The following is a 19582-nucleotide window of genomic DNA, read 5'->3' as shown; positions in this document are numbered from 1 at the left end:
TCTGTACTTTTTTTCCAAGTATGTGGGCTTTTTCCAAGTCATCATGACAGACAATTTTTTCAAACTTCAACAGGGGGGTCCAATCTCTGTTTCTAAAATGAATTCTTGTGAGAGAAAATAAAATAAAAACTAGTTTACAATTTCATATTATCTTCACACAAAGGTAAATACTAAAACCTTTGAGTGCACCAAAAGAGAGACATAATATCTAATATGTCTAATATGGGTCAGATTATTTTAGCTGATCCCTAACAGCTTTAAATTTCATATTTGTCAGGGAAATAGCAGAAATGTGTGTATGATTATAATAGGCTTATAATAGGCTTAGCGGCTTGTGTACAACGGTGTCAGTGTGACGGTCTAAACTGACGCAGTTTTCAGGGCATTGAACAGGTGTCAAAAAGCCATGCGTAATTTCAAGCAAAGCAAGAGATAATGAGTGCAAGACAGCATCTGGCTGGGGAAAAAACACAGGCTAGGACCACACAGGGACAAGGACTTTAGTGTTAAAAAGGTTTATTTCAACAACTGTCAGATTTTTTATCTTCGTAGTTTATATTCCCAAAAAAGTACAAAATAAAACAAGTACATCAAAGGATTAGAAATCACATCAAAACAAAGACACATTGTGTTTTTTTCTTTATATCAATCCAAGCATTTTTTCCATATATTTATACATACTCACTGAATTAGTCAGACAAACATCAAAACCTCTCAGTAGCGTTTTCTTTTATGACAACGTTTTATATTTAAAACCCCGAATATGTTTAACTTTTTTCTTCTTTTTTACAATATACACCAACGCATGCCATAATTCAGTTAGGCAGGGGTAGGTGTGTGTATATATAAGGGCTGAGTCAGGGGCGGGTCGACTACAGGGGCAAAAAGACTGCAACAAGGGGCGGGGCAGGAGGCGGAGACTGAGTGGGGATGAGGGGCGGGTTTTCAAAGTGTTCTGTCATGTGCTGATGGTGTGGTGGGTGTGGCTGCTCGTACCGTCTGCGGTTCAATGCTATAAGTGATCGTGGAGGTGGTTGCGTGGATTTTTTTTTCCATTTTTTTTCTTTTTCTGTTCTACATCATGTTGTTCTGCAGCGAGTTTACCTCCGAAGAGTTCTCCTCGCCCAGCACTTTATTGTTCTCGTGCTTAGGGGTGAGCGAGTTCTGGATGTTCAGCGACTCGTCCTCTTTGGGTGGGGGGGCCTTCACGGGGTCCTCCAGCTTGTTCTGGGCATTAGGATCATCCTGAGAAACGATAGTACCGTGTTAATAAAATTTGTGGATAATGTGCAATTGTGGTCTTATTAAATAATTCAAATTAATTATGAAATAAATAATAATCAAATAAATACATAATTTTTCATAATATATACTACTTTAATAAAAAAATGTAATATAATAATGTGCAATTATAAAAACAAAACAAATTTGACAAAAAATTATATTGCTCATTAAGCCTCATTCTACTTTAAATAATTTTTTATTTAATAATGTGCAAGTGTACATTAAAAAGTGAAAGTTTTTTAAATACTTACAAATAAAAATAATTTAATTAATATAAATAAATCATCATATCTCCAACTACCTTTAATAATAATAAATAAATAAATAACATTGCTCAGTAAGTCTCATACTACATTAATACATGTTTATTTTGTGTGTTTAGTTAAATAATGTGCAAGTGTAATGTTTTTAAATGATTAAAAATAAAAAATATTTATTTAAAAAAAATCATATTGCTCATTACATCTTTAACTACTTTAATACAATTGTTTTGAATTCAATAATGTACCATTGTAAGTCATTACATTTTTAAAGTAAACAAATGAAAAATGGTAAAGTTATTAAATGATCAAAATAAATAAATAAACAAATAATTATATTGCTCATTACATCAACTCCTTTAATACAAATATGTTTTAAATGTAATGTGCCATTGTAAAGACATAAAATTAGCCTATTAAAGTAAACAAACAGATAGATAAACATAAAAAAAAGAGAAAAATATTGTCTATTGATAATTAGGTCCCATACTACTTTAATAAAATTGTTGAATTGTGTAAATAAATAAATAAATAAATAAATATTGTATATTGCTCATAGGTTCCATACTACTTTAATAAAATTCTTGAATTTTGTAAATAAATAATTAAATAAATACATAAATATTGTATCTGCCTGTCCTTTATTAGTATACCTTCAATTCATAATTTTTAGTAAACCAAATAAACTCAAATAAACAATATTAATCAAAATGAAATATAAATTTAAACTGAAACATAAGTTTGTAGATATTTTATCCACAACACTTTCATATACCGGTAGTTGGGAGTGTGATTGCACTGCAGAAAGAGATATTGCAGCAAATAAATCAATTGATTGCAGTCGATCAATGGCTGAGGCTGTTTTCTCCTCTGGGCAGAGCGGAGGCTGTATGATCCACTCGTCCTGACACACATGCATACATGCAAACCCATCACAGCTCATACAGCCCCATCCCACACTCCTGTCCCACCAGTGAACAGGAAAAGCCTTGAACTGACACAAGAGCTCTGGCAAGAGGAGCTCACCTGCCAAAGCAATAAAGCAAAGCTCTCTCTCTATCTCTGTGGAATAACCATTTAAACAAATTAATAAGAGAAGACCTGCACATCCTTTGATCATCGAAAAAGAGCCTCAAAGTAAATGGCATGATCTTAAAAATAAAAACTGATTTAGGGACACCCTCAATCTAGCTGGTGAAGCTTGCAGACCTTCCATGTTTTTTAAAGGGGAAACTGGTTGGGCTAAGCTAGTTTTAAGCTAATGAAGCATCATGGGTCCTTTGGTGTAGTTGGACTAAGGCACGAGTGTGTCACGTTTTTATCTTTTGAAGATTTACCCTTTCAATGATGAGTTAGATTGTAACTTCGGGCAGGACGTGGGGATACGCCACCTCCATGGTTACCGGATAGGGGCCGTCCTTTCTTCCGTCGGCATGAAACTAGAAAATGTGTTTTTAATTGTGGTTGGATGGGGTGGGGATTACATTTCTCCTGAGACTTTAAAAGGGAAATCGCTTTGGATGTGCCATGATGGAGATGACTGATGTATAGTTTGCATCCTTCCTGTAAACATTATCTAGAGAATTGGTGACTGCAATGTTGTTCTTAACTTGTACAGCTACTCTGAATGTAGTATTTTCAATGCTATTTCATCCTAAGATTAATGGGAGAAACTTAGACTCCACCTTAAGTTGTTTGTGTATAATGGCTAAAATGTAATTTATGTATGCATCCATTTTACATAATTTTAAATGTTATACACATCATAGCTCTGTTCCAAAACCTACTGAATGGCCTTATTGCTATACTCTGAAGCATAAGCTGTGCATAAGAGCACCTCCTCACATATACTGTTCCTCAAACAAAACAAACCTCACAATTGATTACAGATCTAGCATTAGCATATGTTGCTAAGCTAACAACATGATACTCTAATATGGCGTTTATACAGCTGGGGTCCAGCTAAAAAAAAACAAAACAAAAAACAGAACCCAATCTCACAAGTGGTGATTTCTGTATGAATTCATATGATGTGAAAACTACAGAGGCCCTAAAGGGGCAACACTGGGAGCAAAAGGCCGTTCACTGCCATGTTATCACCAATTGTATTGCAACTGATTGGTAGCGCATAAAAAGTTTGGTCTTGAAAGGGAATACTCAGTTGCAAAAAGATTGAGAACCCCTGCTCTTATAAGCACAAATAACAGTGCGCACAAAGCAGCTTGCTATAGGTTTTGGAACAGAGCGGTTGAGAACATTTCTAATGAAAACAAACTGGTAAATGAGCATTCGCATTCAATGCATGAGGGTCAGTTGTGGCTAACTCATTGAGGAAGGACACTAAGATGACGAGACGGGAACAAGGAAGGGAATCACTGTCGTGCCTTCACTATAGCACAAAACTGGAGTGGACAGAAGGACAGAGGACACATGGGAATAGAGCAGAGGGTCTAGGTCCACACTCATATTCTATTAATAAAGTAAAATATTTCATTGTAAAAACATTCTTATCTGGAAAATGCTGAGGAAAGAGATCCAATGGATTGGTGATTGGTTGGACAGATCCAGCTTCTTAGGTGCATAGCATGGTCCATGTGTTGTCTTAAAGTGACAGTCCACCCAAAAATGAATATTCTACATAACTTTATGACTGTTTAGAATTGACAAATTCTACCATCAAACCATTATAAAGCATCACAATAGTCTATATGAATTGTGAGCTTTATTCCAAGTCTTTTGAAGTAATAATATCAGTTTTTGTGTAAAAAAAAACTGACTGAAATGTAAATTATGCTGCATAGCTCTCAAACTTCATTTGATTGATTTAAATATGTGCATATTAAAATTTGGCACATTATTACAGGTTATAAGACACATTGGAACCAATACCATTTAATATAAGTTACATCAAACCTGGTGTGACATATGCTATTTAAGCAGAGAACTTAAAGGTATAATCCAAACAAAAATTAACATTTCTTCATCATTTACACAACTGTCATCCCAAAACTCTTTGACTTTCATCTGTGGAACACTAAAGGATATATTATGAAGATTGTCAGTATAACCAAGTTTTCGTCTCCCATTGACATCTATTGTATGGTCAAAAAGATAATGTAAGTCAATGGGAAACGAAACTGTCTGTTTACCAACATTCTTCAAAATATCTTCTTTTGTGTTCCACAGAAGAAAGAAAGTTATATGGATTTGGAACGACATGAGGGTGATTAATTTTTGGGTGAACTATATCTTTAAATTTCGCTGTTACTTACTGCACAGCCTTCAGGTGACTTGTATGGATTAACATCTCCTTTTGTGTTCCACAGAAGAAACAACATCTTAAGTTTGGAACAACACATGAGGGTGAATAAATGACATTTCTGGGGTGAACTGTTTCTTTAAGTCCAGTGAAAATCTCAGACTGAAGAATTTTCAGCTATACCACTTTACTTATCTGACCTTTCCGCTCTAGTTTATATATGGTCTATTTAATTCCAGAACATCTGTCAAGTCATAGACCCTCCCTGAGGGTTTGGGACTGTGTGTGGAGAGAGAGGAAGAGAGAGAGAAGGGGGGGGGGGTGTATTGGGTTGGCTGCTATAGCTGGGCTCTTTTACTCAAGCGGATATCGATCTGTGGAGCAGAAGCTCTGAGTTGATGGTAATAAAGAGGCCTGACTGTCCACAATTGGCCCCCCTCCCTCCCTCCCTTCTCGTCTTGAGAGATTCCTCGTTTCCTCGTTTCATGGCATGCATTTCATTTACCGGAGTTTTTTTTTTCCTCTCCGATCATGAGCTCCAAGCCTCCATGTGGGTGGGAGAGACAATCAATTTCAGCGTCCTATATTGTCTGAAGGTCACAGAGTGTTTGAAAGGATTTGGAGTATTTATCTCATTCTTGATCTGACACTGGCATATTAAATTTCTGCAGACGACTCTAGTTGAAACACTATACACCCACAGATGTGATTTCCACTAATGGAATATTATAATTAATATTTTTTGTGTAAACAGTGACTGAGTGAATATACTATTGTGTTCTTTAAAGGGACAGTTCACCCAAAAATCTTTTACTCACCCTCATGTTGTTCCAAACAACTTCTTCCATTCTCTGTTCACTGAAAAACTTTCAGTTCACCTTTTCTGTCAAAATGAATTCAAATATGAAACTTAAAGGAAGTGTATGTAAGATTGTGGCCAAAAATGGTACTGCAATCACTTTCAAATGACTGCAGAGCGGTATATCCCCCGGATGCCAAAACACTACTGACTTTGTGATTGGTAGATAGGTGGAAGGCGGAGCTTCAGGCCAAAACATCAACATCAGTTGAGGGCTGCAGCAAAAACTTTTAAATGACAGTATCCTGGCCAGACTACTGTTGTCAGTGATATAAGTATTTGGAATGAACATGATTTCTTAATGTCTAGTGACATATCAGGGCCATTTTATGATTAATTGAAATGCATTTCATACAGTTCCTTGTCTGATCTGTGAGAGAACACAGAAGGAACACAGAAGGATCTGTGTTCCTTCCAGATGCAACACAACACAAACCACTTTTGTAGTGCTTTTTTAAAATCATGTTTGAAGACCAACAATACACTTACAATGACATAAGGTTGAAAAAATGTTTTTTGGGTAAACTATTCCTTAAGGACGTCAAATGGACCATACTGTAGCAAAATGGGTTTGGTTACCCGACGATGACGAAGGTAGGGAGGGCCAGCATTGGTCACTACAGTTTGATTGACAGGATAATAGCACAATGAAGGGACAGCTGCCGTGACTTTGGGCGAAGCTGTGGGGTTGTAAATCTTACCTCACAGCCGGGCTCCTCTTTGGTCTTACACTCCCAGGTGTATCTGCTCATGGTTTTCTGAGGGGTGGGGGCATGGAGAGGATTATATACCTCATGAATATCATTTCCATTTAGTAAGAAAGAGAGATAGAGACTAATAGAGACAGGGAAAGACAGACAGAGGGGAAAGGAAAGGGTCCTTTGCATTAGACCCAAATTATCATACTTTTTTTTTAAGCTTTATTCAACATTCTGGGTGTAGGTATACGGCCCTTTAAATGACATTGAGGCAAAAAAACAACAAAATAAAAACATTATATATATATTTATACACACATTTACTGTGCACTAGTGTACTAAAAGGGATATATAACGAAAAATGAGTAACCCTCATGGTGTTGTATGCTGTTTTATCCATTCAGATTTAACAAGTTAGTTAATGTTTGTCTGTTCATCACAGATATAACTCATATGGCTTTAAAATATCTGAATAGCACAGACATATGCATGGTTTTTTTTAATGATTATTTTTTTTAGAATGATCTTTTTTTAAATAATTATTTCTGTTCTTTTTTGACAAAAAGTGATTTTTGAGGCAAAAAATATCTTTGGCAAAGTTAATTATTTTTCATTTTTTAAATAAATAAGAGCATATGGGTTTGGCAAGATATCAGGGTGAGTAAATAATGACAGAATCTTATTTTTGGGGTGTACTATCCCTTTAAAAACCTTGAGTTGAACAACTTTATATATCATTTTATTAAAATCTGTTTTTTTGTTATCCTGACGGCACGTCCTAAAGACATTTAGAAGACACAATACATGTCCCTCGACACAAAGTGTTTAAAAAAGGGTATAAAACCTTAAAAATACACTACAGGGTATAAAATCCTTTACTCTAACGGATGCAACTAAAATGGAATCGACGGCAATACACATGGATGGCTGGTTCTATTTTATGAAGATGCTATGCTTCTTGAGAGTCTCAACTATACATATTATAAGGGAATAGCTATTCTTTTCTAAAAGAATATTGTGTTTTCCATTGTTTAAGGCAGATTAGAATAATTGAAACGAGAGGAGAGATGTGTTATGGTTATCCCACAGAAGAGAACGACGCCCGTGTTAGATCTACATCTACCATGCCGCAGACATGTTAGCCAAGTGTTACGCCACCCATAGGCAGCAGTGAGACGTTGCATCTCAGATGTTTATCCTGCGTTTTACGCTCAACACTTCATTGCTTGGTGAGATCTGGCACAGGGAGATCACCTGCTCACCCTCTCATCTTTCTGAACCAGGATAAACGAGTGAAACGACAGACAGGTATATATTAATGCGATGCAGTGGACAAGCAGCAGCAGATCACAGGGCCACTATGAGGTCCATGTGAATAGTCAGACATGCAGCGATGCAGAGGAAAAGAGAAGGGGAGCAGGGTGATGGGGGGAGGAGGGTGGGCGTGGGTGGGCTCTCTCAGCGGAGTCCAAGGTCTGCAATCAGGGCACATTGCGGGAACCAGAGATCTTGCGTTTACCTTACCCGTAAAAATCTGTCATTGTGGGATCTCTCATAGTGTTTGCTGAAAAATATATCTGACTGAGGGTATTGTCGCCTTTTCCAGACCCTTGTCAAGAAAGTTGACATCATGTATTATCTTCTTTCCTACAAGCTAGAAAACGTTCTCCTCTCCATTCCAGAGAAACACAATCACAAAATACAATGCAACCAAATACGCACCATTATTTAAACACCATCTGACCAACTGATGCAAATCTCATTTACCTTCGAAAAATCAGAAATTATAAAATTATCAATTAAAATTAATAAATTAAACTTAAACAATAATTACATTTCTGTTTTTCTAATTTAAAAAAAAAAAAAAATATATATATATATATATATATTGAAATGTTTATGAAAAAATTAATAATGAATTAATACATTTAATAAAAAAATTATGCACATTATTTTAAAAAAATCAATTAAATAAAATACATCAATTAAAATTAAATTTAAAATATATAATTAATCCATTCTCAAACTCGCACCATCTCGCACATAAAGCAAGAAATATTCCTCTTAACCATAAAATATCACGTTAAAGGGATAGTTCACACCAAATGTTGTCTTCATTTACTCACCCGTATGTTGTTCCAAACCTGTATGAGTTTCTATCGTCTGTTGAACACAAACATAGATATTTTGAAGAATGTCTGTAACCAGACTTTGACGTCATAGTATTTGTTTTTCCTACTATAGAAGTCAATGGGTGCCGGCAACTGTCTGGTTACCAACATTTTTTTAAATATCATATTTTGTGTTCAGCAGAAGAAAGAAACTCATACAGGTTTGGAACGACATGAGGATAAGTAAATGTAGGCGTCTTTGTTTCTTCAGTAGAACACAAATGAAGATTTTTAACTCCAACCACTGCAGTGTTTGGGTCATATAACCATGTGAATGGGTAACAATTCTATGTGAGCAAAAAAAAAAAGACAACATGCTTAGACAACATGCACAAAGAGCCCTGTGGCTCATGACGACACTTTGACAACATGCACACAGAGCCCTGTGGCTCTTGACACATTGATATCTTAAGACACAAAATGATCATTTTGTGTGAGAAATGGAGCCGTATTTATATCATTTTTTTATACCTCAAACAGAACGCTATATCCAACAGCCTGGAACGTGCTTCACTTCCGGTAAGGTCAATATACAAGCTCTGGACTTAAAGAAACAGTTCACCCCAAAAATGTCATTTATTCACCCTCAAGCGTCGTGTGTGTAAAGACATGATTTCCGGTATACACGATCAGGAGTGAATCTCGTACATGACACCAGAGCGTGTATATTGACCTTAACGGAAGTGAAGCGCGTTCCGGCTGTTGGATATAGCGTTCTAATTGAGGTATAAAAATATATAAATACGGCTCGATTTCTCACACAAACTGATCGTTTTGTGTCTTAAGATATCAATGTGTCGTCATGAGCCACAGGGCTCTTTGAGCATGTTGTCTAAGCATGTTTTTTTTTTTTTGCTCACATAGAATTGTTACCCATTCACATGATTATATGACCTACACACTGCAACGGTTGGAGTTAAAAATCTTAATTTGTGTTCTACTGAAGAAACAAAGACAACTACATGTTAGATGCACTGGGGGTAAGCAGATAAACATCACATTTTCATTTTTGGGTGAACTATCCCTTTAAGATAGCACCTTGACATCTAAGGCGCAAATTACACCATGTGCTTAATAATACCTTGTCACTTTTACGTTTAATACAAATAGCCTGCATGTGTATGCATATGAATGTTCCCGGGGATAATGTGTCTTCCAGGTCTGCCTCTGTATTGATTCTTGTGCGGGATCAATAGAGTCGCTTTCCCACGAGTCTCTCAAACCGCTGTTAAAGAGTGCGTCTACAGGCCAGACTATCTGCTCATCGAGAGACACAGCCGGGGAGATGGATGGCTGGTCGGAGAGGGGCTGACAGACAGAGACAGACTAAGGTCAGCCGCATCGCAGAGCACAACCATTAACGGAGCATCAAAAGCGGTGCTCGCAACAAAAAAAGCCCCGTTTTTCCCCCCTGTTTCCCGGTTACCCTGTTGCTATGGTAACACCTGTTGCCTCAGTAACCACGCTCCTATCTGAGAGCAGACCTTTTCAGCGGAGAAAACGCTCCCATCTCTCTGTGCGCTGTGCACCCCCTCCCTTACCAAAAGGTTACGCTCGGGGTCCATGCAGAGAGGGGAAGGAGGGAGAGAGGAAAGAGAAAGACGAGAAACACGTTACCTGACAGATAATGTTATCATAGTAAGCCAAAGCACGGGCATGAGGGAGGTTAGGAGGGGTGTCGCAAAGTTTCCTTACATTTGGATGGGAGCCCTCAGCGATGGTGGACAACGAGAAATTATCATTGTGGTGCTCCGAGGAAGGACGGTACTTACTGCTGCGAGGTGGCAGGGGGCGAAAGGGAGAGAAAGAAGGAAAGTGATGGAATGGAGGGAGCATTGTGGGGAAATGAGAGGTATAGAGACAAGGACACAATGGGAAATGAAGAGGGAGAATATTAGAATGAAGAGTTTATGAGGGACAGAGGAGAGAGAGAGAAAGATAGAAAGAGAGAGAGAGAGAGAAAAGCAAGATAAAAGAGCATTAGTGTAATTCTAGGACTGCTTTGGAGACAGAAGTTTAGACACACATTCAGTTTACAACCTGTGATGCAACATATCAGAGGACAAAATGACGCCATTGGAAAACATGAGAAGTTTTAAACACATTTCATGACCTCAAATGAATAAACAAATGAAGCTTCTTGGGCTTGTGTAGATCGCTATTTCTTCCCATTTTTACTTCCCTTATCCTTCATTTCCTACTTCCGACCCAAACATTCCATCACTCGTCCTGTTCTCAAATATACATAAATGTTTATAACTATATATAAAATTTAATAACCTGCATCATTGGCTAATGGAAGTGGCTGGAACAGGAAGAGAGGGAGAGGAGGTTAGCATTCACCAATGACATAACTTCTAATATAGAAATTTTGGACAATATGGTTATTTTTTAAAGGGGTTGTGTAAGAATTTTCATGTATTAATTGCTTTTTTATCGCCAATACGTGAACAGCTTGTAACGGAACTTAGCCACTTAAACTCTGTGGACCGGAAGGACATCGTTATGTATATACTTTAAATTTTAAATGTCTGTGGAGGAGCTGTGACGTCATATGTGGTACTATTTGACTCTACTTTCTGGAGATATGCATCACTTTGGCAATTTTTTTAGACAAAGTAATGTATTTACAATAAATTACTCTGGTGCCATTTCCGCCTGGATTTGGCCTACCCAAATTGAAAAGCTTCCCATACACACATACAGTGATCCAAGTTCAAAATGTTGGTGTCATTTTACAGGAAAACCTTTGAAGTTACATAAATCACTGCTAAAAGTCAGAAACATGTAAGTATATGTTGTCTCAGCTTTTATAACCCACCAAAAAATTAGGCGTTATTTTATTTTATCTTATAAATTCATTTTGAAAGTGTGTAGCTCAGGCTCTGTGTGCTCTAGGACAGTTTGGGCTGTTTCCAGCATATATAATTAATTTAATAACACTCGGATATTGCATTTATACCAATGTATATGGTGGGGGGAGGGGTGGTGGAGGGTAGCAGGGTGGGGGGAGGGGGGGGGGGGGTCATCCCTTCAGACCCATTTTAATAAATCAACATGACACAGACAAACTTCTGTAATTTAGTGAAAGCAGCCCAAAGTGTCTGCAGGGTCCTATAGCACACAGGGCCTGAGTTACACACTTTCAAAAATACATTTATATAATAAAAAAAAATCCAAAAGCGCCTACTTTTTTGGGGGTTATTACAGCTTAGACAACATATACTTACATGTTTCTGACTTTCAGCAGTGTTTTATGTAACTTAGAAGGGTTTCCTGTAAAATGACACCAACATGAACTTAGACCACTGTATGTTTGTTTGGGAAGCTTTTCAATTTGGGTAGGCCAAATCCAAGCGGAAATTTATTAATTAATGTTAAATTTATTCATTTAATTAGTTTATATATCAGGAAAAAAGGTGTACAAAATACATTAATCTTACGAAAAGATGTTTTGTACCAGAATTAGCTAGTGCTAGTTTCCATCTGCAGTCCGCGGGCAGGTGCACACAATATTACAACATTACATTACAATGACTTTCAATAGCACTAACAAATACATACAATATTAGAAAAAATGGTCCTGGAGTTTAAGAGGTTAAAAAATTTGAAATTTCCAGACTTCCTGGGTTTTCTATAAAAGCATATAGACTGTTCTGTCTGCGAAGGATTCAGGATGTTTTTTTCAGGGGAAATCCAAAGGATTTTTACTGTGTTTATTTTTTTATTAAGAAAGTGCACAGCACATAATTTACATGTTTATCTAACCATCATCCTCAGCAGTGTGGACAGCATCGGGATGTTCGGTGAAAGTATAGCGCTGCAAAGGTATTTACTTAACTAATTATTACTTCTAAGTGAAGAACGAAAAATAAATTTGCAGTGAGTATATCAGGGCATTAAATCAGGTTCCGTCTTTTTTACATTACGTGTGGACTTTACATGCAAAAATGTTGCTAAAAACAAGGGTGTCTGAGTATATATACATACACTCATATATCTGCCTATATGATGTGGAACATAGCCTACGTGTGATTTTACATACTGTTGGGCTTATGCAGTTAGTAATATAGTATTATTAATACAATTTCTTTGATTTCAAGGACATTTTAACTTACTTCTGGGGTGATAAACAATTTTGACAATGTTTTGGGTCACCACATGATGTTAACCTGGGTTCTGAAATAAAACCGCCTGAGAATTTATAGGGCCAATGCATTTTTTTTTTTTTTTTGCTGTAATATGCCCCATCTTATCTTATACGATTTGTATATTTGATCTCATTTAGCGCAGAAAGAACTTAAGCACATTTACTTGTAGCAGATGGAGAGGTGGGCGTCTGATGTATTCACGAGTCTCATCTGTAGCCCTGCTGCCTGTTTCTCCCCTCCATCATTCTCACCTCCAAACATGGCCACCACTCCTCTGCAGCCTGTTATAAAACTCTCCGTTTCTCCACTGGCACTTGCTATCCTCCTCTGCTCTCCTCTTTTCACCTCATCGTTTTCCTTCTCTTCTTTGAGGAGGGTGTGTGCTGTTTAATTCCTGGCGGCGTCCACCCCCACACCCCCCTGGGTCTCACAGCTGTATGTAGGTCAGCTGGCCCCCCCTCCCCCTCTGCCCTACTTTCAGCTGTAGCTTTAGTGACATCATGCAGTCTGCCCGCTGCTAGCGCAGAACGCTAAGCATTAGCACGCCATCCACTCCCGGCTTTATTTGCTCTCTGCAGCCTCCGACAGCTGACACTTTTTAGGGAATTAAAAATGCAGCAGACATTATAAAAGCCATTTCTACACTATTATGTTGTTTCTTTCAGCTAAACCTTTATTTAGATTTCTTATATTTTTTATAGCCTGCTGTAAAATACAGCTTAATGTTGGTTTGCTGGTTTAAGCTGGTCTCAGCCTGGCCAAGCTTGTCTAAGTCAAGTCACCAAAATTCATTATAATAAAAAAAATATATAATAGGCTAATAATTTTAAGAAAAACAGCAAATCAGATCCGTTAACAATAAGCAAGTTTTTCCAACTGCAAATAAACAAACCAACACAACATTTATTTAAACATTAAAGAAATATTTCAAGAAGATAGTCAAGACATTTATTTTGTCATGTAATTCTACACAGCCAAAAGTTTTAAAAGGAGTCTCTAACCAAAGCTGAATTTATTATAAATTGAATAATATTGTGTAATACTCTGCAATATTATTATTGTAAATCATTGTTTTCTATTTTAATATATTTTAAAATGTAATTTGTTTTGGCAAAGCTGAATTTTCAGCATCATTACTCCAGCCTTCAGCGTGATATGCTGATTTGCTGTTAAAGAAATATAAGAAATATTTCTTATTATCATCATCATCATCATCATCATTTTTTTTTTTTTTTTTTTTTTTTTTTTTTTGCTGCATTTGTGAATGGTAGTTAATCTATGATAAACTACCATTCACAAATGTTGGTTATGTAAAACATAAAAAGGAAAAGTTATTAGAAACTAATACTTTTATTCAGCAAGGATGCATTAAAAGGATAAAAAAAGACATTTATAATGTTACAAAAAAATATTTTCAAATAAATGCTGTTTTTTTTAAACTTTTTATTGAAATATATCAGTTTTAACAAAAATATTAAGCAGCACAACTCTTTTAAATATCGTTTAATAAGAAGAACTATTATTAATAATTGATAATAAGTGAGCTGTATTTTTGTCAAATAAATGCAGCGTTGATGAGCATAAGTGATGTCTTTCAAAAACATGAAATCTTAATTATTCTGAACTTTTGGCTGCCGGTTTATGTGCTTGAGAAAGGTCATGGATTTGAATAGTAGCTATTTAAATAACTACACAAAACGTTGGCAAGCTCCATGGTGTGCGACTTTTAATTCCGCCACAAAACATGAGGTTTTAAGGCTTTTAATCCATAAAACCCTTCTACTTTGTCTTACTCTCTCTAAAAATCTCTACCACACGGGGTCATTTTCATGAATTTAACTCTATCCTGCCAACTTCCCACTGCATGCTGGAGTCTCACCTGCGCTTGCGCAACTTGTTATTCTCAGTCTTGAGCATGTGCAGCTTCTTGGCAAAGCAAACGACGATCATGAAGAGCAGGAGCACCATGAGAGCGGAGGCCCCGATGGCGATGCACATTACCTGGAACTCCGTGATGACAGACTCGCAGCGGGCACCCTTGTGCCACATGTAGTCCTGGATGTTGCACCTGCAAGACAAAGGAAGAAAATGTATGCAAAGCCTTGTCCAAAAAATTGGTAACCCGCTTGTATTTCGACAAGCAGATTTTAATGCATTGGCCGAAAGTTTATTCAATATACAATGAATAAAATTCATGGCAATAATTCAGATTCGACATACACAGGAACATACACTGAATGCATGTTTGATAACACAATGTGTTTGATGTTACCTTGTTTCTGGTTCAAGACCAGCAGGTCTCAAAGGCCAATTTGTTTGCCTCTTTCCAGTAAAAACATAAAACAACAAGGCCCTTACTGGGATTAATTTAACAGACAGTATCATGCCAATTTGAAGTGAGCCACATTTTAAACACACTATATTATACACAGGAGAGACAGTATTTTAATCCTTAATGGCTTCCCAAAAATGTGCTTTGGTTCCCCATGTGGTCTCTTGTTCCATATGAATTATTCATGGGGGCTCAGTGCATCTCCTACACCAAGGGCGAGTTAAAATTCATCGCCTTCAGCATTTTTACCATTCATTTTTGCAGACACCTGGATGGATGACAAGTTCACCGCCTTTATCTTAGCTTAAGTTTATTCTATACTGCTTTAGACTAGATTTAACATCAATTCTGAACCTGTTCCAGAAGTAAAGTCATTGAACTAACTTCAAAGACTGTGAAGATCTGTCATATTAAAACTCTGTGACATTTGCCTTGAAAATCCAATAAGGCAATCCAATGTCACAAAATTATGTTTGAGCGTGTATGAAAATCATGCTACCAAAAAAGGTCGCAGAACGCTGGACTTTGCATCTGTGTTTTGTCATGAAAAAAAGCCCATGGGCATCTGCATCCTCTCCATCAGTTCCCTAAACTCTTCATCCCCTATTTTACACATAAACAGTGTATTGAATCTGTTAGAGGACAGACAAGCAAACAACACCAGAGGTGCAGATGCTGCTGTCAGATTAAAGGATGAAATCTGTATATGTATCTGTTGACCAGACCCCACCAGCATTAATGATAAAAGTCAGGCATGAAATGGCATGAGATGATTAGTTTATATATATATATATATATATATATATATATATATATATATATATATATATATATATATATATATATATATATATATATATATATATATATATATATATATAAAATATATATATAAAACAATACAAACTGAGATATATATACACGTATATATATATATATATATATATATATATATATATATATATATATACTGTATATACACGTATATATAATGCATATATTATGTTAATATTATATTGAAATTTAATCTAATCTGAAGTTTATATGATTTACATTTTATTTAAAAAAAATATATTACACTTTATATATAATGTATAGAAGTGATAATATTTTAATAACATTATTATTTAGAATTTGTTACATTCAAATTTACATATTTTATATTAAAAATCTAATCTGAGTGGTTCATCCCATTGTTGATTTTGCTCCAGGAACATGTCCAAATCACATTAAGTGTGAAATGCACCTTGTGTAAAGTGATAAAAAGCTTCAATGGTCAGGCATCATGCAGATAATCGTGGGAAAGAGCGCTACAAGTAGCTGGAGAAGGGAAAAAAACACAAATCTGATGATAACGGAAACATTTGCAAGCAATCAACCCCAAATGATCAGCAAAGACTTCAATCCTGACTGCCTCTCTCTCTCTCTCTCTCTCTCTCTCTCTCTCTCTCTCTCTCTCTCTCTCTCTCTCTCTCTCTCTCTCTCTCTCTCTCTCTCTCTCTCTCTCTCTCTCTCTCTCACTCATATCCACATATGCACACACTCAGATGTAAATGTCTATAATGAAAGGAAGTCGTCTTCATTCACAGTCTTGGTGGTCACGGGAGGGGGGTCTGAGGTTTCACTTCTTTTCACTACAACATCCTGTATGCCCTTTTGTGCCTGAGCCAACCCAGAGTGAGACGAAGGAGAACAGGGTTGGCGCGGTGCCACCGAGGGCATTCAATCCCAGGAGGGAGAGGTGACAGGCGTGTTGATGTGAGTGCATATAAATGCATCCTTACAGTGGGCTGTATAAAGCAGCCTGTCTATTCAGCCCCTCAGCTGTTTCTCATCCACCCTCCCAGATCTCAACACTCTCTTAACTGTGTTTGTTTCTTCGACAAAAGTTTGCATGCTATATTACATTCTACACCCATTCTCTTGCCAGTTTTCCAAGCCAACCCTCTTTTCGGGGCTATTAGTCAAGATCTTTTCCTTCTTTGTTGTATTCTTATGTTCCTATTTATCTCCTTCCCTCATCCACCGTCTCTCTTCTAACACATGTTTATAACGGCACAACCTTCTGATTGCATCATTCCCTCAAAAATACGCAATGGGCTCAGATTGGTTAGCTGGCCCAGTGTGTTGTGATTCGCTAACCGTCTAGTGCACCGGGAGCCTGTAAAGACTGCGGATCTATAGTGATCGCTATTGATGCACCTTTTGTATTTTTAGAACGATTATAGCCAAATATCTGTCGCAAGAACTATTAACCCAAAACAAACACTAAACATTGGCATTACTATAGTAGACAAATCAAACACAGAACCGTGTTTAGCATGCCTGTAGATGAACAAGCATGTAGATAAATAATGCATGAAATCAACTAATAATTTACACTAATTCCAAGTTCGCTGTTGAGATTTTAAAAAGTTTGTAACGTTAGATTTTTGTCGGATAATGTTAAGTATGAATGAACATTTAACAAACTCTTGCAGAGCCAAACAGCGTTGTCATTTGTTTACTTCCTTGCTACAATGTACAATTAACAATACAAACTATTACAGGAAAACACACAGATGAAAAATAAATCATACTTAAAGGTTGTGGCCCATTTTTAAAGTTGGAATTACTCTATATTTCAGGACAAGCCGTTGTGCGAATTCTGCATTGAACTCGCGAAGATTGTGGAAGCTTTTCTCCATAAATGTGCAGCACAGAGAGCGAGATTTGTGTAATATGTAAATAGATTTTTTTAAAGCAATTATCTCCCTTTGCTTTAAAGGAACTGATGTAAGAAATGTATTTCAATTAATCATAAAATGGCCCTGATATGTCACTAGACATTAAGAAATCAAGTTCACTTCAAATACTTATATCACTGACAACAGTAGTCCGGCTAGGATACTGTCATTTAAAAGTTGTTGTTGCAGCCCTCAACTGATGTTGATGTTGACATGTTGTGTTTTGGCCTGAAGCTCCGCCCTCCACCTATCTACCAATCACAAAGTCAGTAGTGTTTCGGCATCTGGGTTGCCAGATCAGCTCTAGTTTTACCACAGCTGCAGCTACAAACAGTCCTGCTGGATCCTGCTGCATATCTGGCAACCTCGAGTCAGGGGGGAGGGGGAGAAGGGATAGTGATTGCAGTACCAGTTTTGGCCACAATCTTACATACACTTCCTTTAAACTTTGTAACTTTGCATATGTTGTTAATGCTCAAACAGCTATACACACTAGCTAAATTTAGAAAAGTGAAGTCCTGTTTTACCACCCCTTTCATACAGATTTTTAGATGGATGCCGAGGCTTTCTTGGTCAGATAGAATCTGTCATTTTTGACCCAGTTTATTTGCTGACTTCCATGGCGGCAATACGCTGTGTTTTCCGTCAACTGGCAACCAGGGGTGTTGAAATATTAGGTTGAATTGACAATTTGCAGTTTCGCACAGACCAAAACAAAAACAGACATTCCGACACAGAAAGCACATTTTAAAAGTAGAATAACTATTGGCACTTTTTTTCTGAGAAACAAGTAAGTGAATTTAGCATCTTTCTTAAATATCTGCAAACAAATGGTATTTTTATGCTTTAGTAAAGTGAAAAACTTACATACAGCACCTTTAAAGCAGCACTGGGTAACTTTTGCTATCGGGGTCCCCCTACAGTTGGGAAAAAATAATGTCCTCAACTACTGTCGTAAACTCTTGTCATCCTACAACAAGGGATGCCATCGCGCGTGCATTTGTTGACATGACAACCCTGATAGCCCTGAACTAGTGATGTGCGGGTCGTCTCATAACCCGCGGACCCCGTATGTCTATTTAATGGTCGCGGGTGCAGGGCGGGTTGTAAAAATATATACAGTGGTGCGGGCCAAATAACTTCATAAAAGTGGCCCTGCGGGTTGGTGCAGCACTAACAGTTCCCCTGAACACTGCAGGAGGAGTTCACATGCAGCTGTTCTGCTGGCGTCGCGTGTGAAATGTCTTCATCCCAGATACAGGCAGTGGCATATGTTTCAGCATGTCATATCAATATAGTTTCATATAGTATTTATAGTTTTTTCAAACGCCAAATAATCGTGATGCTCACGTTTACATGCTAGCGTCATTATAGTAGTCTATTAGTTACCGTTTTACAGAATCTATATGATACTTCAGTTCAATGTTTGAGTGGTAGGTAATCACCATAACAAGCATGACAGCATCGGTCGGGCACGCCTCCTTCAGCTCACGCCAACGAGCAAACGCTGGTCACATGTTGATCCTCGTCCTGCCTTTAATCCCATCACTTTTTCGTTTCCTCTTATTGCTTTCCTCCAACAAAACCTTTTCTTTCTTATTTGTCTGTGCTGCTTCGGACATGACTATATTATCCGACAAACAAAGTTGGGCTCGCACGTCGGAAGTGTGGGTGTTGGTGGAAGTGGCGTATATGCCGTAAAGCAGTCGAATTTTGTAGTTCTTTTTGTTCTCGGGTTACTACCCGAACCCCGTAGTTTAAAAGTACGATTAAAAATGACACAGACCACGTCAAGCTATGGCAGACGTGTCATTCAACCTATTGTAAGTCCATGTATCATCA

At 37.2% G+C, this 19582-nt stretch overlaps 1 protein-coding gene across 7 annotated transcripts in view; it reads right to left on the bottom strand.

Annotated features, from left to right (window-relative positions):
* Window positions 1-499: 499 nt before the first annotated feature.
* cspg5a (chondroitin sulfate proteoglycan 5a) overlaps window positions 500-19582 on the bottom strand; it is a 59014-nt gene continuing 39931 nt past the window's right edge. For 2 of the 7 annotated variants that reach the window (XM_067448121.1, XM_067448114.1), the window contains exons 3-5: window positions 14562-14750; window positions 10149-10305; window positions 500-1245 (exon numbers count right to left, since the gene is read on the bottom strand). In XM_067448121.1, coding sequence (XP_067304222.1) covers window positions 1075-1245; window positions 10149-10305; window positions 14562-14750 — 517 coding nt within the window. In that variant the 3' untranslated portion in view covers window positions 500-1074. Of the gene's footprint in view, window positions 1246-6363; window positions 6421-10148; window positions 10306-14561; window positions 14751-19582 lie in introns of all 7 variants that reach the window. The other 5 variants (XM_067448118.1, XM_067448117.1, XM_067448116.1 and 2 more) reach the window with 5 other exon arrangements.

The sequence above is a fragment of the Pseudorasbora parva genome, chromosome 7, assembly GCF_024679245.1.
Source record: "Pseudorasbora parva isolate DD20220531a chromosome 7, ASM2467924v1, whole genome shotgun sequence".
Lineage (NCBI taxonomy): Eukaryota > Metazoa > Chordata > Actinopteri > Cypriniformes > Gobionidae > Pseudorasbora > Pseudorasbora parva.
This window is presented reverse-complemented; position numbering and strand designations above follow the sequence as displayed.